Source organism: Mustela putorius, unplaced genomic scaffold, assembly GCF_011764305.1.
Source record: "Mustela putorius furo isolate JIRA1106 unplaced genomic scaffold, ASM1176430v1.1 tig00000095_pilon_pilon_pilon, whole genome shotgun sequence".
NCBI classification, from domain to species: Eukaryota; Metazoa; Chordata; class Mammalia; order Carnivora; family Mustelidae; genus Mustela; species Mustela putorius.
This window is the reverse complement of record NW_025421280.1, coordinates 20,652,288-20,672,740: the sequence shown is the minus strand read 5'-3', so window position 1 is coordinate 20,672,740 and position 20,453 is coordinate 20,652,288. Positions and strand designations below refer to the sequence as shown.

At 39.0% G+C, this 20,453-nt stretch overlaps 1 protein-coding gene across 2 annotated transcripts in view; it reads right to left on the bottom strand.

Moving 5' to 3' along the window:
- DCAF1 (DDB1 and CUL4 associated factor 1) overlaps nucleotides 1-20,453 on the bottom strand; it is an 82,405-nt gene that overhangs the window by 20,182 nt on the left and 41,770 nt on the right. For both annotated transcript variants that reach the window (XM_004780117.3, XM_004780115.3), the window contains exons 9-22: nucleotides 19,884-20,042; nucleotides 19,055-19,234; nucleotides 17,768-17,977; nucleotides 16,924-17,093; nucleotides 13,007-13,131; nucleotides 10,797-12,057; nucleotides 10,018-10,216; nucleotides 8,774-8,856; nucleotides 8,125-8,209; nucleotides 5,234-5,467; nucleotides 4,690-4,783; nucleotides 4,027-4,131; nucleotides 3,744-3,817; nucleotides 3,132-3,233 (exon numbers count right to left, since the gene is read on the bottom strand). In XM_004780117.3, coding sequence (XP_004780174.1) covers nucleotides 3,132-3,233; nucleotides 3,744-3,817; nucleotides 4,027-4,131; nucleotides 4,690-4,783; nucleotides 5,234-5,467; nucleotides 8,125-8,209; nucleotides 8,774-8,856; nucleotides 10,018-10,216; nucleotides 10,797-12,057; nucleotides 13,007-13,131; nucleotides 16,924-17,093; nucleotides 17,768-17,977; nucleotides 19,055-19,234; nucleotides 19,884-20,042 — 3,081 coding nt within the window. The remainder of the gene's footprint in view (nucleotides 1-3,131; nucleotides 3,234-3,743; nucleotides 3,818-4,026; nucleotides 4,132-4,689; nucleotides 4,784-5,233; nucleotides 5,468-8,124; nucleotides 8,210-8,773; nucleotides 8,857-10,017; nucleotides 10,217-10,796; nucleotides 12,058-13,006; nucleotides 13,132-16,923; nucleotides 17,094-17,767; nucleotides 17,978-19,054; nucleotides 19,235-19,883; nucleotides 20,043-20,453) is intronic.

Sequence of the window (20,453 nt, the reverse complement as noted above, 5' to 3'; positions counted from 1 at the left end):
GCTAATACAATAGGTAAGAAGAAGGGGGAAAGGGGTACAGACTAGGAAAGAAGAAATAAAACTGTCAATGTTTGCAGATGATATGACTATGCAGAAAATCCCAAAGAACTGATACTGTAAACTGAATTAAACAATTACAGCAGTGCTGCAGTACACAAAAGTAATTCACAATCTTTCCTGTATAATAGCTTTCCTGCACCCGAGCAATGAACAAGTGGAAACTAAAATTAAAAACAGTGTCACTTACATTAGCACCACCTCTCAAAATTTAATACTTAGGCATAAATGTAACAAAATATGTAAAAGATCTGTAGGAGGAAAACTGTATTACTCTGATGAAAGAAATCAGAGAACTAAATAAATGAAGAGAGTCCATGTTCATGGACAGGAAGACTCAATACTGTCAAGATGTCAGATCTTCCTAAACTGATCTATAAATAAATATAAGGCACTCCCATTCAAAATCCCAGCAGCTATGTTGCAGATATCAACAAACTGATTCAAAAGTTTATATGGAGGGGCGCCTGGGTGGCTCAGTCTTTAGATGTCTGCCTTCAGCTCAGGTCATGATCCCAGGGTCCTGGGATCGAGCCCCGCATCGGGCTCTCTGCTCAGTGGGAAGCCTGCTTCTCCCTCTCCCGTTCCACCTGCTTGTGTTCCCTTTCTCACTGTGTCTCTTCTACCAAATAAATAAACAAATAATCTTTATTAAAAAAAAAAAAGTTTATTTTTATTTTAAATATAAAGAAAACAGAAGAGAACAACCCAGAACAGTCAACACAATACTGAAGGAGAACAAAGTTGGAGGACTGGCATTACACAACTTCAAAACTTGCTATAAAGGGACAGTAACCAAAACAGTGAGGTATTTTAGAATATAGACAGATCAACAGAAGAGTAGAGAGCCTAGAAATAAATCCACATAAAAATAGTCATTTGAGGGTACCTGGGTGGCTCAGTCAGTCAAGCCTCCAACTCTTGATTTCAGCTCAAGTCATCTCAGGGTTGTGGGACAGAGCCCTCTGTTGGGCTCTACATGGGGCATGGAGCCTGCTTAAGATTCTCTCCCTCTCCTCCTGCCCTCCTCCACCACCCCAAATAGTCAAATGATCCTCAACAAAAAAGCAGGGGCAATACAATGGGAAAAAAGTCTTCAACAAATGCTACTTAAACTGGACAGGTTTTTTTTTAAGATTTTATTTATTTATTTGACAGAAAGAGATCACAAGTAGGCAGAGAGGCAGGCAGAGAGACAGGGGGAGGCAGGCTCCCAATGCGGGGGAGCAGAGAGCCCAATGCGGGGCTCGATCCCAGAACTCTGGGATCATGACCTGAGCCAAAGGCAGAGGCTTTAACCCACTGAGCCACCCAGGCGCCCCTAAACTGGCCATTTATAAGAAAAAAAAAAAAGAATAAATAAATCTAGACACAGAACTTACACCCTTCAGAAAAATTAACTCAATAAGAATCACAGACCTAAGTGTGAAATGCGAAAGTACAAAACTCCTAAATAACAAGAGAAAATCTAGATGACCCTGAGTTTGAAGACTTTATAGATGTAACCTCAAAGGTACAATCATGGAAGAAATAACTGATTAGCTGGACTTCATGAAGACAAAAACTGCTCTGTGAAAGACACAGTCAAGAGAATGAGAAGATAAGCCACAAACTAAGAGGAAATATTTGAAAATAACATTATCATATAAAATACTATTAGCCGAAGTATTCAAAGAACTCTTAAAGCTCAACAAAAACACAAGCAACCTAATTTAAAAATAAGCCAATGGCTTTGACACCTCACCAAAGAAGACCTATAAATGGCAAATAAGCATGTGGAAAAATGCTCCACAAGATACGCCAGTGGGGAGATGCAAATTAAAATAACAATATTGCCTTCCACTTAGAAAGAAGCTTCCTGAAATGGGGGAGGAGCCCAGAAGGACTGTGGAGAAAGTCTCCTTCCTTTTGGTATTGTATCAGCCATCAGGAAGGGTGTCAACTGGTTCAGTTAAATCATTTTCAGAAAACATTTGTATCAGGCTCATAAAACTGAAAGACCTTAGTTCTTGCCTACTCCAAAAAAATCAAATGACACATTTTGGTTATGTGTAGAGACTGTTCAACTAAAGGAATGTCTATTAATTTTTTAATTTAATTAAATAGTGATATATACTACTACATACCTATTAGAATGTCCAAAATCCAAAACACTGACAACACCAAATGCTGGTAAGGATGTGAAACAACAAGAATTCTTATTTACTGATGGTAAAAATGCAAAACGTTATATAGCCTCTTTGGCAGAAAGCTTGTCATTTTCTTAAGAAATTAAATATAACTCATCCCATACAACCTAACAACAGCACTCCTTAGTATTTACCCAAAGGAGTTAAAATTTATGTCCACAGAAAAGCCTATACATGGATGTTTATAAGAGCTTTATGCATAGAGAATGTGGTGTGACCCCAGTTGACAGGAAAGATCTGCTGAAAGTCAGAAGTTTAAGAAACTCCTCAGAACGGATACTGACACACCACATAGGCAAGCACCTAGAATATGACCGTAACTTAAAATCCTCTATGAAAAAAAGACTAAGATTCTGTGAGACATACTATCTACCCACATTTAATAAATGTTTAATTTCCAAAAGTGTCAAAACCTTTACTTACAAATCCATTACTATGAAAAGAGACTACACCATAAAACTGAGAAAATGCAAACCAGACCTTTATAAAGCTTAAGCCATTTCTAGGACCCATCTCAGCAGGCTGACTTTTCTGTTTTGTACTGACCCTGAGAATATGGGGGCTCCTCATCCTGAAACCACACAGGGCACTGGTCCCAAAAGTGAGTTCAAGGAAACCTCCAAAACAATTTCTGTGATTGCTAATTAATCCACAAATGGAACTCACAGGACCATCAGGTACTAGGGTTAAAGGTTTATAGCAACAAATATCTGCCTTCTCCTGAGTTTTAGTTATTTTAGTAATTTTATGGATGATACACCTGCACAATATGCCAACAGGGAACAAAGGCTGATATTAAAAAATCTTTATAGCAAAAAAAGAAAAGCATAAGATATTGTTCTATAAAGCATTGTTCAGCAACAAGATATCTCCAAGACTACTGACCTGATCCTCCTCTTCATCTTCATCCTCTGCCAAACGTTGCCTGCCCACTTCATACAGCCTGCACACTGTGTCCATATTCAGAGCATCCATGCTGCCTTGGTTCTGAAAGAGAATACTCAATGCATGAAGAGCAGTTAGTTTTCAGAAGGCCCACATCTACATCTCAGTTAGGACTGGCACCCATGCACCTTGACTCTTCTGATACCCAAAATTCTTGAACTAACTCTGAAAATGTTATGCCTGGGACACAGAAAGGGAAAGAAAGCAAGATGAGAAGGCTGATCCCAGAGCAAGGGATACAAGCAAAAGAGAGACCACCATCCTTGGAATGAATGATCTTGCTCTGGCAAGATTCAGACTCCTCTAAGAAAGGGATAACAGTGAACCCGAGATAATTAGAAAATGGGACAGACTGTCCACATTGTTTTATATTGGGATTTTATTACTTCTCTTACAATACATATCTCCCCATCAAATGAGTAGGCTATCAATAACTACCTTCAGAAATGCATCAACTTTAGAACGTAACTTAGATCAGACAAAATGCCTGTTGTATAACTTGAAAATGATCCTAAAGATCAGAACAGCAGGGTTTCTGCCGGCTCCCTTTACCTCAATGACAGCAAGATAGCAGTCTTTGGTGTCTGTACACAGGTCAAAGATGTTCCGTTTCACATCAATAGTTGCTGGAAAACAGAATGTGACAAGATTCAGGACTGGACTCTTGCTATGACCTTAAAACCAGCTTTTCCTCTAAAGGAATTTCAAGGTGACTGTTCACATATATTTCCATAACTTCTCAGCCTTTCAGTGAAAAATTACAGAAAAGGGAGGATCTTAAATAAGGAAAACCAAAACAGGACAAAATGAACAATGTCTGCTCCTTCATGCATACCTATAGGTTTGTAGTCAGTTGCATTAAATGTTCGAAAGGATGATCCAAAAGGGCTTTTCATCCTCTCTTCCATTAAGTCATCTTCATCATCTGCCTGCAGCATAGCTAATGGGGAGGAAAGGGGAAAGGTAGCCAAGGAGCAAAACACTATTAGAAATCAGAAACATCCCCTATTCACAAGTGCAGAAATATTAATGGACAATCAAGACTTCAGTTTCTTTGCAGTAAATCCACTCTGTCTAGTTCGTTCCTCTCAGTGCATCCTCCTTGCATACCCCAAACAGTATCCTCAACCTCTCCTCTAGCTCTCAATAAGTGTTACAGCTACAGACTTATAACATCACAAGACCACAAAAGCAAAGATTCTTCAAGTTCATAATGATATTGGGAGGCTGATGACAGAGATGGGAAATTAATGCAAGAAATTTCTTTCTATACAAGATTTACTTGCTATCTTCAAAGTAGGAGGCCTTTTACCCTAAATCAACATTATTTTCATTAACAAACTTTGTCACCATTTGTGCTCTCATTTTGTCTTTTATGTTACAACCTTCAAATGTTTTCCAATTCACATTTCAGAGACATTTCCAAACCAAAAGTATCAAATTAATGAGGGGGAAAAAAAGGAAGAAAAAGAATGTAGAAAAGTAAAAAGTTTATTACCTCCATACATCACTGTCCCCGTGTGGTTAAACACCACACGACACTGATCCAGAGCAGGAACTGTGTGTAAAAGATGGAAAGTACGAAGATCCCACTAGGAGGAGAGCAGTCAAGGAAAATTATTTTATACAAAATTTCTTAAGGAACCTCACGGGAAATTCTGAAATATTATTTTTTTCCCCTCAGTGTGAGATATGAATGTTTTGAAGGTAAGTTTTTTTTTAAAAGAATTAAAATAAAAATGCTTTCCAAGTAAAACAAAAGCATGTAGAATGTATATTACAGAATAATGTCCCTGAAAATCTCCTATGGTATCCTCTTATACATGAAAGCAACACAAATTCCCATCCTCTCAATAGCAACACTTCATCTTGCTCTTATATCTAGCAATTGATTATTTAGTTAATAGATTAACTAACACGTCAAAGGAGAGGCACCAAATTATTACCTGTGTGGATACTTTGACGGGATGTTGGTAGAAAGATAATTTCTGCATCAAAAAGCAGCTAACAAATTGAAAGTAAGACACAGGTATAAAGGATACAATCTCAGTATTAATGATGACCTCCAGTCCATTCGGATGGAAAACGCCACTGATATTCATGTTGAACTTGTCAAACTTGTGGATGGCCTGTGCAGAGCGGACATCCCAGAGGACGCCATCATTTAAGACAAGATCATCTGTAGGATTAAAGGTGGCACAGTTCCTCTTGTAGTTGTTGGCAAGATCTGGGTTAAACAGAGTCAACAGCTTGTTGCCAGTCTGAATATCATAAATCTTTAGAGAAGAAGGGGTGGGAAGAGAAAAATCAGACCAATCCATCCATTGACAATTCACGAGAAGTTGTGTAAAAATATCTCTCCATGCTTTCCAAATTCCACCAAAATCACGAAAGCCCTAATATTGTAAAATATCTGAAAAGCAGGAAGACTATACCAATCCAAGCAAAGTTTAAGTGCTTTGGTTCCCATTCAAGGTTTGAAAAGTCTCTTTCCCACAAGAAAATGAAAAGAGAAGAATGCAATAGATACGAAAACCCTCTTCTACCCCTACCCCTCTTTCAATAAACAGAAAATGTTTCTACGATTGAAATGGAGAAATTCATAGGGACTGACCAATAATTACTCATGGGATACTATTAAAAGGGCCACTTTTTGGAAAAAGGCATCAATGAAATACCTTTCTCCTTAAAAATCTCCCAATATTTTTAGCCCTGCAAAACCAGAAGTTCCAAAGTCTACAATGTGCAACCCATGCAGAGACCAGATCTTTCCCATCAGTTTACACATATGCTATAATATTCCCAATCTTTTAAAATAAAATCCTCCTTTAATGTAGGAACAAATAAGGAGACACCACAAGAAAACAAACAAATCGAGATCATGGGACAAGACAACTAGCCTGGTCTCTTCAAAAGTCAGTGTCATGAAAACTGGAGAAATGGTTCTTGGCTTTAAAACATTAGTGAGACATAACAACCAAATGCAATATGTGAGTCTTGGCTGGATCCTGGTTCAAAAAAAACAAAAAGCATTTGAAACCGAACATATCAGGAACAATGGGAAAAACTGAGTATGAAATGGATATCAGATGATATTTGGGAATTAGTATAATTTTCTTATATTTGGTAATAGAGTGTGATTATGCAGTAAAATGTCCTTATTGCTAGAATATGCATTCTGTAAGACTCAAAAGATAAAATGTCATGATATCTGCAACTTCCAAATGATTCAGAAACACAAACATACGTATTTAGACAGAAAATGGCAAAACATTACACTGCTGAATCTAGGTGGTAGGTATATGCACAATATATACTCTTTCAACTTTATTTATTTCAATATTTTTCAACTCTTTCAACTTTATTTATTTCAATATTTTCAAATGACAAGTTTGAGAGAAACCCTCCTTTCACTCTCCCATATTCCCTTTCAACTTTATTTATTTCAATATTTTCACTCTTTCAACTTTATTTATCTCAATATTTTCAAATGAAAAGTTTGAGAGAAACCCTGCCTTCACACTCCCATATTCCCCACACCCCCCTTTCCAAGCTACTATACCCCAATTCTGCTTTTCAACAAACACACTTAAAAAATTTGTCTCTACTGTCTCCACTTCCCTGTTCTCACATGAACCTACTCTAATCAGACTGTCACCCTGGTGCACAGAACTAGCTCCTCATGTAGTTAACAGTAAGCTCCATATTATTCAATCAACAGTACCTCTCAATTCTCATCTTACATACCCATCAATAGTTTCTGACTCAGCTGATCAAGTATTCCTCAAAAGAATCTTCCCTCACCTTCTGTGGCACATCTTTTTCCTAAGGTCTTCTCCCTTACTGGCCATTCCCCCTGGTCTCCTTCCCAAGACCCTCCTCATGTGGCAAATCTGAAATATTGGCACATGCCAGGACTGTCCCCACAGTTCTCTTCCCTAGCCTCCTTAATGATCTCATCCAGGTTCATGGCTCTAGACTACCGACATGTAGATAACTCCTGTATTTGTATCTCCTATCCCAGACCTCTCTCCTGAACTCCCATTTTGTAGACATTCCCTACTTGAATGTCTAATAGAATAACAAACTGCATGTGTCCAGAATCCCAGGGCCCAGCTCTATCACTTCTCATCACCATGACCACCTGGGCCCAGGCCCGCTGCAGCCCTCACATTTATGCTGACACGACATTCTAACTGGAAGGCCTGCTCTTGCTTCTCTCACAGAAGCCAGAATCACACTTCAGGAACTTTACATCTAATCATGTGTCCTCTGCTTACCCTCCAGTATCTGCATCTCAGAGGAAAAGTCTACTTCCAGTAGAAGTTTATATACAAATAAACAGCCAACAACACTCTGTAAGATGCTACTATGATATGTGTCACCCCCTTTCCTGACACTGACCTGTTCTCCCACTTCCCAAGTAAGGGTTTTTCCCTTGACATTCCCTGTATCTTAAAACACTTTCCTCCCAGACTGCTACATGACACCCGCACTTCCTTCAAATCACCCAATCAGTGATACTGATTATCCTAGATAAAACACACAAGTCCTCCACACCACCACCGCCACTTCCTACCTCTTACCCTGCTTCTTTTGCTTGGCAGCACCGACATCTAACATACCATATATTTGCTTCTCTATTAACTGTCTCCCCGGTGAGGCTTCATAGAGGCACGGACTTACATTTCACCTAAAACTAAGTATTTGAAAATAACTGCTATGCTAATGACATCTCTCCCGAGTTGCCAGATTAGTTCATGTTTGGTCCCATGTAGCTTAGAACTACTTTATTACACTGCTAGATTCTATTTAAAAAGAGTATCATTAGACAATTTGTTGTTGCCCTTAAGACTTTCCTTCAGTCCAGAAGCTTTGAGTATAAACAAATGGGCATAATTAGCTTGAAAGCAGTGGATTCTTAAGTACTTACGTGGGCAATATCTCCTTTTGTACCTATGACCCGATCCTGAGAATGCTTACTGAACTCAACATAGTGATCTTCTGTGAAGGAATGCCTATGGACAAACAAGAGAAGTACCCTTAGAACATACTCACTCAACTGACTGAAAATAAACATGATTCTCACCCTGCTGTCTGACCATACCCATCTGAGGATTCCCAACAACCAAAGAGGAAAAACTGTACACTTAGGATTAAAAAAAAAATTTCCCCCATGTTTGACCAAGAAGCTCCAAAATAATTAATTATAAGTAATTAACAGGAGTTACTTGGTTTAAAAAAAATGGCTAATAGGCCACACATGTCTTTGAAACATGTCCCAGCAAAAAGTGCCACTATCATATGTGAACATGAGAAAATACACAGATGTCCCACTTTGGATTAGTGAAGGGGCAGTTGTGTGATGGGAGTAGTTAAGAATACTTGTTAGGAATATCCTGGAACTAAAAAGGATACAGTCTTATTAAACATAAGGCACACATGAGGAAGAGAGAAATTAGAAATAACTCACAGCATTCATCTTTTTCCAAAAGGCTTCAAGTTGAAGAATTGGATGAAGGGAATATAAATTAGGTAAATTACAGAACAGAAAGACTGAAGTTATAAAAGTAGTTACATACTTCATATCAAATACTGATTTCATTCCCCAAAGTGCAGACAGAGGCTGGCTCCAAGTAGCAGATGTCAGGAGTAAGGACCCATCCTAAAAGAAGGAGGAGGCCCACAGTGGGTAATCACATATTTATATAAAGGCTATTTGCCCTTAGTATTTTAAAATACAAGCTTAAAAAATATTGTCATATCATATAGAAAATAGAAAAGCTCCAAAGAACCAAGAAATGGTTGAAGCTGCTAGAATTTAAGTATGTGCACAGGCAATGTCCTAAAAATACCTGAATTTAAGAAAATACTAAATTCTCCTGACCTAGTAACAAAAAATTCAATAGTTCCAAGGGTAGGGGAAGAAAAAACTTGGAAAGATATCAAAGGTTGTTCCTCCTTTCTTAATATTTGGCCATATTCCTCAGTCTCCCCTCACCTGAAATATCAGTCAACTGAAAACATTTGCTAGACTTTCTTAGCTTAAAATTCTTAAAATTAAAAAACAAAAAAACAGGGGCGCCTGGGTGGCTCAGTGGGTTAAAGCCTCTGCCTTTGGCTCAGGTCATGATCCCAGGCTCCTGGGATCGAGCCCCGCATCGGGCTCTCTGCTCAGCGGAGAGCCTGCTTCTTCCTCTCTCTCTCTGCCTGCCTCTCTGCCTACTTGTAATCTCTGCCTGTCAAATAAATAAATAAATAATCTTTAAAAAACAAAACAAACAAACAAAAAAAACCCTGAGTCTTCTTTACTTGAAAATCAGGAAAATTATCCTTGTCATCTTAATAGTCCTGACTTTTAGAAATAACAATAAGGTATCAATTCCATCCACAGAATAATACTAATAAACCATGACCCACTAGAATCCTATAATGCTTTTTTCCTAAAAACTCACAGTACTTTGAAATCTATTCCTGACACAAAAGGAAAACTTATGTGATCATAGTTGATAGACTCTGTTTCCATCTGAGGCAAATTAAAAAAAAAAAAAAATTACACCCACACACACCTCCCCTTCTTAGAAAAGAATTGGTAAACTTTTACTTGAAGGTCCAAACGGTAAATACATTAGGCTTTATAAGCCATATGGTCTGTGTCACAACTACTCAGCTCTGCCACTATAGCACAGAAGCAGCCACAGACCATGCGGATGAACATGGCTATGTTCCAGTAGAAGTTTATATACAAATAAACAGCCAACCCACAAGCTGATAGTTCACCAACCCATCTAAGAAGAATAAGTGAAAACAACCTGGGGACCCTTACCCTGGAAGGTTCAAGATGTGTGATAGCCGAGTTGTGACAGTTATAGCTGGCCTCCTCCTGTCCACTAAACACATTATAGAGCTTTAACTGCCCAGTGCAGGTGCCAAGCATCAGGAACCGCTCCCGTGCTGAGAATGCACAACAAGTGAAGCCACTCTCATCCTCATTGGCTTCCCTGAACACTGAAATAGGACGGAACCTAAGCAAAAGAGAATCAGAGACAAAGAATGCACAAGGACTCTGAAAAAAAGAAAACTTTGCTAGAAGGATGAAAGAAAAAAACCCAAAGCATTTATATTTCAAATGGGTTCTTCCAAAGTATCAGAATGACCTTCAGTGGTTCATTTCCGTTTTAAGCAAGAGAAAAGGACCTCTACTCCCAAATTTAAACAGTAACAAAAATCCCCATGTTTAACACCTGCTTTCCATCATCTTTATATGAGATTTGTGAAGAATCAGAATAGGAGACAACTTGGACCAGCAAAAAAACAAGTTTGGGAGTCTAGTTAGGCACAGCATGGTGCATGGATTCTAAAAAAAATACTAGTTGTAACAAGAACACAGAGTGTCTTAACAATATACAACAATCACACAAGGACCCCATGGTTGGCAAAAGGGGGTACAGCCACATTACTCGTGTTCACACAATGTGACAATCATTGGTATTTCAGGCCAACAGTGTGGCTTTCTGGATTCATCACTCTATACTGGTATCACCCACACACTTTGATTTAAATAGAAGAATCATTGCAGTTCCCAGGGAGGTGGCCTCTCCTTACCTGCTAAAGATAAGGTGCCTATCAAAGCATCCGCCATCTACCCCTCCATACTTTGGAAATGAGGCCCTGCGGTTTAGCCTTGAGGTAAAGTTTATTGGCGCTTGCCGCCTCTGTTTTGGCTCAGGACACTGATGAGGAGTAAAGAGAGAGAAAGGTGGGCAGGTGGCAACTGGGTTCTTGCAGCGAGCATGCTGCTCTCTAAGATACTCTGTGATGATACTGTCCAGCGTAGGTGGGGAAGGAAGATGTCTGTCCAACTGCTTTTTTATGGCTGGGCTTTGGCTGTAGGCGCCATGGTCCGACTTCTGCCGCAACACTCTGATTTTCCTGCCATTGCAGGGTGATGGTCTCTCTCTAATAAAACTGATCCTACCAATCAAGGGGGAATTGCCTGCATAAGATGGGCCAGGCAAAGCTAGTGAACCCTGGGGGGGCCGTGGCTGAGGATGGGCAGGGGCAGGAGGGGCGGAGGCACCCACAGTGGCATGGCTGCCCAGTCGAGTTGCAATGCCATTGGCGATGCGAGGGGTTCGGGGAAGAGAGACAGGAGAAGCAGCAGCAGTGACTGGGGTGAAGGCAGATGAATGAGAGGCAGCAGTCATGGGCAAGTCAGCCTCTTTCGTCAGCACAGTTGCTGTCTCCCCAAGCCCTTTAGAAATGAGATGGTTTCGTATCAACAGAAGCAGCTCTTTCTCAGGGAAGGAAATCCTTGATTGGGCAACAACATCTGCTTTTTGCAGTCGTGCCAGAGACACATCAGTGCCAATGAGAAGTGGCTTTCCTGACACTCGTTCAATGAGCTCAGCGGCATACTTGCAGAACTTGACATGGTCACTGCGCTTGTCCTGCAGGACAGGCTCCTTCATCAGCTGCTGGATCTGGCAGCTGCTGAAAAGAGGCAGTTTGCTGATGATCTGCCGGACAGTGCTACTGCGTGACAGGCCCACTAGGGCCTTGCAGGCCAGAGCCCTTATCTGGTCTGCATCGGTGATGGGCATCTTGATGGACAGTAAGGACAGGAGCACCTTGATGCCATTGTTGGACTGGACCACATTCCACATCTTGGCCAGGGTGTGCTCGCTGCTTTTGGGAGTCTGAGGCAGCTTTCTCCGAGGAGTTCCAGAGATAAATTTGCCAATACTGGATATTCTGTTATCTGGGCCACACACACAATTGATGATAATCTGAAGTGCTGACTTCTGAATTTCAGCATCATGGATAAAGAACTCACCCTCAGCCACTCCCAAAATAATGCTGATACCTACGGGGGAGAAATTCAAAACATTTTATATTATCCTCATAAAACTAACAGCCAACTTCAATGATTGTTCCAGAGTCAAAATGCAGACTTCTATTCATTTTGTTCTACTTAAAACTACTATACCTTTTTATTTATTAGAGAACAAGGAATTATTTGAATAAAATATAATCAATTCTACTACACTATATCTTCATGATGTAATACCTCATATGCAGTTGTTAAATAGGGGAATGATGTCAGTATTATGTGGAAGTCACAAGGGTCATGTGCAATTTTTCCTGGTAAGGGGAGCAAAAATAGCAGGAATAAGTTAAAACCTTTAGCAGAAAAGGTAAAAGCCCTCAGCCTCATTGCCACAATGGCATCAGGAACCCTTTCTGCTATATGAAGAAAGTTTAAAAAAAGTGGCTGCACACCTCGGGCTTTCTCCCCCAAAGTGGTGGTGCACCCCAAAACCCACAGCCAGTCACACCACTGTGCATGCTCACCTTAGCAGGAGCCATTACCAGTCCTGTTCTTAATAAAGGATATTTTCAAACAAACCATACTTTCCTTTTGTTCTTGTGTATGATAGCTTTTGTCCATTCTGAGTGGCTTGCCAATTACTGATTTTGTTAGGGCTTAGATTACAAATCTACTTTAAGTTTTTTATTGTCTGCCCCAACCCATTTTTCCCATAAACTTTATTTTAACACAAGACCCTGCAGAGTACAAGGTTTTCAAGAATGACTATGTCCCATCATAGCACATGTACCTTTCAGAAAATCTGAGTTCACTAACACAATTCCCTTATAAAAAAGTGTGCAGCACACAACTTAGATGGGACAAGGCACACTCCATCCCTACTTTCTGTACTAATATTACAAATTAAGTAAAGAGACATGGCCAGAATAGCAAATAAAAACAAATCCAGACAAAGCAATCACAAAAACGAAAAGGTACAACCTACCTACAGTGGAGACAGTGGAGCCAGCTTCATCCAGCACATCCACTGATTCTGCCAACTGGAGCTGGATTTTTGGCACAACAGTGAGAATAGCCAGGACATCCAAGGCAAAGCGCACAGTGTCATTCCTGGACAGGAGAAATAATTACTCAAATGGAAACTAGGATACAGCCAATAAAAAACAACAGTTAAAAGAGAGAGACATAAGGGATCAGAACTACCTGTGTAGCTCTGTCCCTCGCCATGACATCAAGAAAGGATTTGTAAGTTACCATGATATTACTTCCAAAACAATTGGGATGGGATTTTCACCACACAAACTACTAAGATTAAAAACAAAGGATAATCCTCAATGCTGGTAAGGACGTATAAAAACAAACGCTCTCGGGACACCTGGGTGGCTCAGTAGGTTAAAGCACCTGCCTTCAGTTCAGGTCATGATCCCAGAGCCCTGGGATCGAGCCCCACATTGGGCTCTCTGCTCAACAGGAAGCCTGCTTCCTCCTCTCTCTCTCTGCCTGCCTCTCTGCCTACTTGTGATCTGTCAAATAAATAAATAAAATCTTTTAAAAAAAAGAAAAAAAAACGCTCTCAAACATTTGGTGGGAACAGAAATAGGACCCTCTTTTGAGAAAATAATCTAAAAATAAGAAACAAGATTCTTTAAATACGCATAAGCTTTAGCCCAGGAATTTCACCACCTGAAGGAATCTGTCCTAATTAAAAGTACAAACAAGGGGCGCCTGGGTGGCTCAGTGGGTTAAGCCTCTGCCTTCAGGTCAGGTCATGACGTCAGGATCCTGGGATTGAGCCCCGCATCGGGCTCTCTGCTCAGCAGGGAGCCTGCTTCCTCTCTCTCTCTCTGCCTGCCTCTCTGCCTACTTGTGATCTCTGTCAAATAAATAAATAAAATCTTTAAAAAATAAATAAATAAAAGTACAAATAAGCATTTATGTGCTATGATGTCCATTACTGCATCATTTAAAATAACAAAAGAATTAGAAAATCTACAAAGACAATAGGAATACGTATTTGTTAAAATTATGGTACACTCATATGATGAACTACTCTGCAGCTACAGACAGGTGTTTTCAAAGAACTCTAAAGGACAAAGGGAAAGGCTCAGAATACAACATTAATGAAATACAAAACATAAGATATAATTTTATGTTGGACAATACCAATTATTGGGAAAAAGGTAGAGAATGAAAACTCCCATACCCTTCTGAAAATGATATGCAACATCTACTAAATATGAAATGCAGGTGCCCTACAATCCAGATTATATACATCATATCCTCAAAGAGACTTGAAAAAGAGGTCTGTGGTGCCATTCACTTGATAGCAAAAAAAAAAGAATTAACAAGCACTAAACGCCTATCAATAGGATAATAAACTAGTACAGAAATACAAGAGTTCAAATAAATATCACATATAAATCTCAGAAACATAAGGGTGAAAAAAAGCAAGTTGCAAAAGATGCATATAGGATAATATTTATATAAGTTAAAAACATAAAGAAGTACATTATTGTTTACATATACACATATGTGTAATATAAAAACATGAAGAGAATGCACTTTGGTCACTGTGGGGAGGCAGGAAAAGGAACTGAGAAAGAAGAAATGCCACCACGTGCCAACCCTGAGTACTGAGTAGTCTCTGTACCTTTTTGTATTTTGAATTATTTCATAAAAAAGATGAATTTGGTTAAATGCTATGATCTCAATTATGTATATACATACATTATCGAAAAAAATACTGGGGAAATTAACAGTGGCTAAGAATAATTTTCTTTTCTAAGGTTCTGTATATTCTAAACAGAAACAAGTATTTATTATAAAACAAACTTAGTAATGCCTGGGTGGCTCAGTCAATTAAGCATCTGCCTTCGGCTCAGGTCATGATCCCAGGGTCCTGGGATCAAGTCCTGCATCAGGTTTCTTGCTTAGCAGGGAGACTGCTTCTCCCTTTGCCTCCTGCTCCCCCAGTTGTGTTTTTTTCTCTCCCTCCCTCTCTCTCTCTCTGGCATATAAATAAATAAAATCTTAAAAAAAAAAAAAAAAACTTTTGAAGGATATATTCCAAACATATTTATATTTTCTTAGTAATCCAGATTTGATTTACCACTCAAAAAAATGTATTTATAATTTTCCTAGTTCTCTATTTAGAGCTTTTATCATTTTCAGCAAAGTTCAAGTAAATATAATAACCTACTTTAATACTCTAATAAAACAGTGGTTCACAAAAAAAAAAATTAAAAAAACAGTGGTTCAAAAAGTGTGCTTAGGGGACCCCAGGTATCTCTGAGGCCCTTTCAGAAGGTCCTGTGATGTAAAAACTATTTTCATATTAACACTAAAATGTTATTTTCCTTTCTCACTTCCATTCTCTCACGAGTAGATACTGGAGCTTTCTAGAGGCTGGGTCATGTGTGAAGTCACAAAAGAATGAATACAGAAGCAGATATGAGATATTGAGCAGACATTTAAAAACCCTGCCAAAATTATCTGGTTTTATTCTGGAAATTATTCATAAAAAAATGCTAAATATGCAATGAGTTCAAATTATTAAGTAAATTCATAAATAATTTTGTATTTTCTCAGTTTTATTTTCTGTTAACTATCAATAGATTTAACACAAAAAAGTTCTTTGAGGTTCTCAATAATTTTTAATACAGTAAAGGTGTCCTGAGACCAAAAAGTTTGAAAATGGCTGCTCTAAAATATCTCCCTAGATTTAATATCCTGACATTTCTCAAACAAGTCATATGCACCCTAAATAAGTCTGTCTTGGCTTTAATGGCAATGGATAGATAGAGAAAAAAAAGTAAAGAACCACTCTTTGTAAACTTTGTTGCTATGCTGTCTCCAGATTCCATCATTTTCAAAATACAATTTTCATTCTTATACATCATCCTCAAATAGAACCCACCCAACCTCCTGATTCTATCAACTGTCCTTTTCTGAGCCTCATCCTACTCTGCCTTAACAGCTCTTAACTGAATCATGAAAATCATAACAAAAGCATAAAATAGGGTTTTTTTCCTATTTAAAAAAAAACAGCTTTATTGAGCTATAATTCACATACTACACAATTTCCCTATTTAAAATGTACGATGTGATGGTCTTTAGGATATTCACAGAACAAAATATAGTTTTATGTGAGAGGAAGATAAACATCACATGTGGCTGTTAAGCAGTCGAGAGATATTTAAAGTCTAAATACCAAAAAATACTGGACTACAGTCTCAAGACAGGACTTCAACCCCACCTCTGCAGCTATGTAAATCATACAACTTCTGAGAGTACAGGTGTTGATCCCTGCCTATTATGTAGTATTCATCATCAACCATAAACAAGTACTCTATAAATTAAAAATATTATGCTCCTGGGGCACCTGGGTGGCTTAGTCAGTTAAGCGTCTGCCTTCTGCTCAGGTCATGATCCCAGGATCCTGGGCTCTCCCAGATCGAGCCTGCTACTCCCTCTCCCCATCCCCCACTTGTGTTTGCCGCTCTCTCTCTCTCTCAAATAAATGAAATCTTAAAAAAAAAAAAAAAAAATCCTTCTTAATCTAGTTTCTCAGATTCATGCCCAAACTTTCAATTCAGTTCAACAAATGTTTGCTAAGCATATGCTATATACAAACCAACATCGACTTTACCAAAAAAGCAAAATCTAATTTCATTTAAAACCGCTCTTTAGGGGCACCTGGGTGGCTCAGTGGGCTAAAGCCTCTGCTTTCGGCTCAGGTCATGATCCCAGGGTCCTGGGATCGAGCCCCATGTTGGGATCTCTGCTCAATGGGGAGCCTGCTTCCCCCTCTCTCTCTGCCTGCCTCTCTGCCTACTTGTAATCTCTGTCTGTCAAATAAATAAATAAAATCTTTAAAAAAAAAAAAACATTCTCTGATCCCACCTTGCATAATAGGTCTTCCAATTACAGGCAATAGAAATAAGCTGCAACAAGAGTTGAACACAAGAAAGCTTGAGGAAGACTTCAGCTGGTTCCCAATACAGTTGCGCTGGGCCATACTCTATCAAAAATTCCATCATTTCCACAATCTGTTCATGAGTATATGAACACGCCTATAAGGAGAGATAAATATTATTAAAGCACTCTATCACCTGCCTGCTTCTTCTCCATCACAGCTCAATGGCCAACAGGTTTTAATAAAGCTGAGTAATAATAGCTTTATTAAGTCAACAACCCACATGTGAAATAATGAACATACATGTAACCTTTTATTTATAATCATACTTATAATACATTTTGCCCAAAATAGGTAACAGAATATTTGATTTGTTGGTGTACATGTCTCACAGCTAAAGAAAGAAGCACCACATAAAACTGATTTCTTTTCAATTTGTGATTTTTAAAATCACAATGGAGTATAGATATTCATCCATACTCCAAAACACAGGAAGTAAGTTCAAAAAGTGGAGTATCCTTTCAGAAAAATAAATTCCACAAAGGAGAATAAAATATCTAGTACTTTTCATAAAAGAAAACCCTTTTATACACACTCCTCTTCATCTTTTAGTTCTAATACCCCAGAGAAGTAGCAACTTAAAACAGGAAGCAAAACAAGGCCCTGGTACACCCATTTTCAGGTATTCTGACTCCACACAGGGCAAGTATAATCAAACATCGGACATCCACATTGGACACTGGACATACCACTGATCGAACAAGTTTCAGGCCTAAGAAACTTAGCTATGGAAAGCTAACAACTTTCCCTTTTAAGACAAGGTCCTCTCACCTTGTATGGGGGTTGAGGATGGACGAGAATGCCACCCTCAGTCCTCTGAAGTGACTGCTTCACTTGTTCCAATTTAATGGCCAAGTGGGCCTCAAAGTACTTGCGCAAGGCCATGCAGGTATGTTTCCCAGTTTGGCGGCTGGCAAATATTTCATCATCGCTCAGAAGTGCACCCTGGTCTTCCAAATTTAGAATCTCCAAAGTACTGATCTATTAAGAAAGAGATAAAATAGGGCAAAAGGGAAGCAAGCGAAAACAAAAAGAGAAAAGTAAAAGGAAGAAAAGGATTACAGTAAACGTTTATGCTCAACAACACTGACCAATATCGAAGCTACTCTGTCTATACAACATGCTAAGAGTAGCCATATAAAAGCAAACCAGTTACTGGAAATAAACAGTTACTGAAATATTACACAGCTTGGGACGCATGGGCCGCTCAGATGGTTAAGCATTAACTCTTAGTTTCAGCTCAGGTCATAATCTCTTGAATCGGGAGACTGAGCCCCATGTTGGGCTCTGTGCTCAGCAGAGTCCTGTCGGGATTCTCTCTCTCTCCCTCTGTCCCTCCTGCTACTGCACACACACACTCTCTCTCTAAAATAAATAAATAAATAAATCTTGAAAGAAAGAAAGAGAGCGTGAGAAAGAAAGATTACATAGTTTTTAAACATGCTGAAAGACATTCAGTCACAAAACCGTTGATTTTAGGAAGATCAGGTAATCAACACAACTCCCCTATGAGATTATTATATTCAAAACAAGTCTATAAAGGCACAGAGTTCTCTAGCCACTTAAGAGGAAGAGAAACTTGTAAAAACAGGGAGGAAAAAAAACTTCATTCACAAAGGATGACAGGGATGCCTGGGTGGCTCAGATGGTTAAGCATCTGCCTTCGGCCCAGGTCATAATCTCAGGGTCCTGGGATCGAGTCCCATATCAGGCTCCTTGCTCAGCAACGAAGCCTGCTTCTCCCTCTGCCTGCTGCTCCCTTTGCTTCTGCGCTCTTGCTCTCTCTCTCTCTGACAAATAAATAAAACCTTTAAAAACAAACAAACAAACAATGACAGCAAAATTCCTCCAATCAGAAGCTTCCTCTCAGGGTACCTGGCTGGCTCAGTTGGTGGAGCATAGATCAAGTCCCACAATGTGTACAGAGATTACTTACAAATGAAATCTTTAAAAAAAAAAGAAAAGGAAAAAAAGCTTCCTCCCCATGACACTACTGAAAGGCAGCAAAGAGAAGCAGGACCCCTATTCCTCACAAGCAGAAGCCACTGAGAACCTCACCAAATTCACCAGACGACGAAGACCATCATAGCGGTCAAAGAGCTCCAACACAGCCCGGAAGGAGAAGCAAATTGAGAAAAACATGGTAGCGTGGCAGCACCCTGAGGCATGAGAACATTCCATTAACCATAGGGTATAGTTCACCACATCAGACAGAACATTGTGGGGATGCATACAAACCTGCAAAAAATAAATAAATCATAATTTTTAAAAATTTCAGGCAAAGAAACCTTCAAAGGGCATAAAATATTCACCAGTATAACTAGGTATCTTTGCAGAATGCAATGATCATTACTGATTGGGTCATTCTGAGTTTAAAGCTTAAATTTTAACAAATGAAATTCTGTAACAATCTATTCCAAACCTGAAAACCTAAACTTAGATACATACTCAAATCTGAGCTATATTTACTGAGTGCCAAATTCTGCAAATATTTATATCTTTAATGCTCTCAGTGCTTGGTTCCATAGGTATTAAGTTCTCCCCCTTAAAAGATGAGAAAGAGGAACACCTGGGTGGCTCAGTCAGTTAAGCATCCAACTCTTGATTTCAGCTTAGGTCATGATCTCAGGGTCCTGGGACTGAGCCCCGCAGCAGGCTCCAAGCTCACCAGGAAGTCTGCTTGAAGATTCTCTCTCTCTTTACCTCTGTCCCTCCTCCCCCTCACATATACTCTCTAATATAAATGGATAACTCTTTAAAAAAATAAAAACAAAATAAAATTTACTCCAACTACTCATTTCCTTCTTATCCAAAAGTCATTCTGTGAATGAGCTAGAGTGTCTCCCCACCCAATTCCATTCCCATACTCTAAATGCACTGAACTTACTCTTTCCATGGCATCTTGGTTGTAGGACAGGTAATACAAGCACATGGATACACCAGTTGCAGCCATAGAAGGACGAGGAATTTCCAGTAATTTCTGTACTCCACCATGTGCAACAAATTCTGTGGCAAACTTGTTGTGGAGCAGGAGAGATGCAAGGTGCTAAGCAAAAAGGACACATGTCATTGTGAAACGATCTAGAATAATCACAAAATCTCTTCACAAAACATTAAATCAAGCTGCTAAATAAAAGGAATCCTCTGAAGTAGACAATCACTCCCTCAAAACAGAAGTAAAACTAGTACTGCTTAAGGGAAACAAAAAACCCAAAGAACTCTTAAGATTTCTTAACATTCCCTTCTAATACCAAAAAAGTTTTTGTAAAGGTGAAAAATAAAAAATGAAAAATACTGCTATAAATAATAACATAATTCCATTACCACTTTATTAGTACATAGCTTCCCTAAAGAATTTTTAACCTTTCTATTTCAATTCTTTTTAACATAATCAGCTCTATGTTCTAGTTTTGGCTAAGTCACTGACTCATCATCTAATATAATGACAAACTTTGCC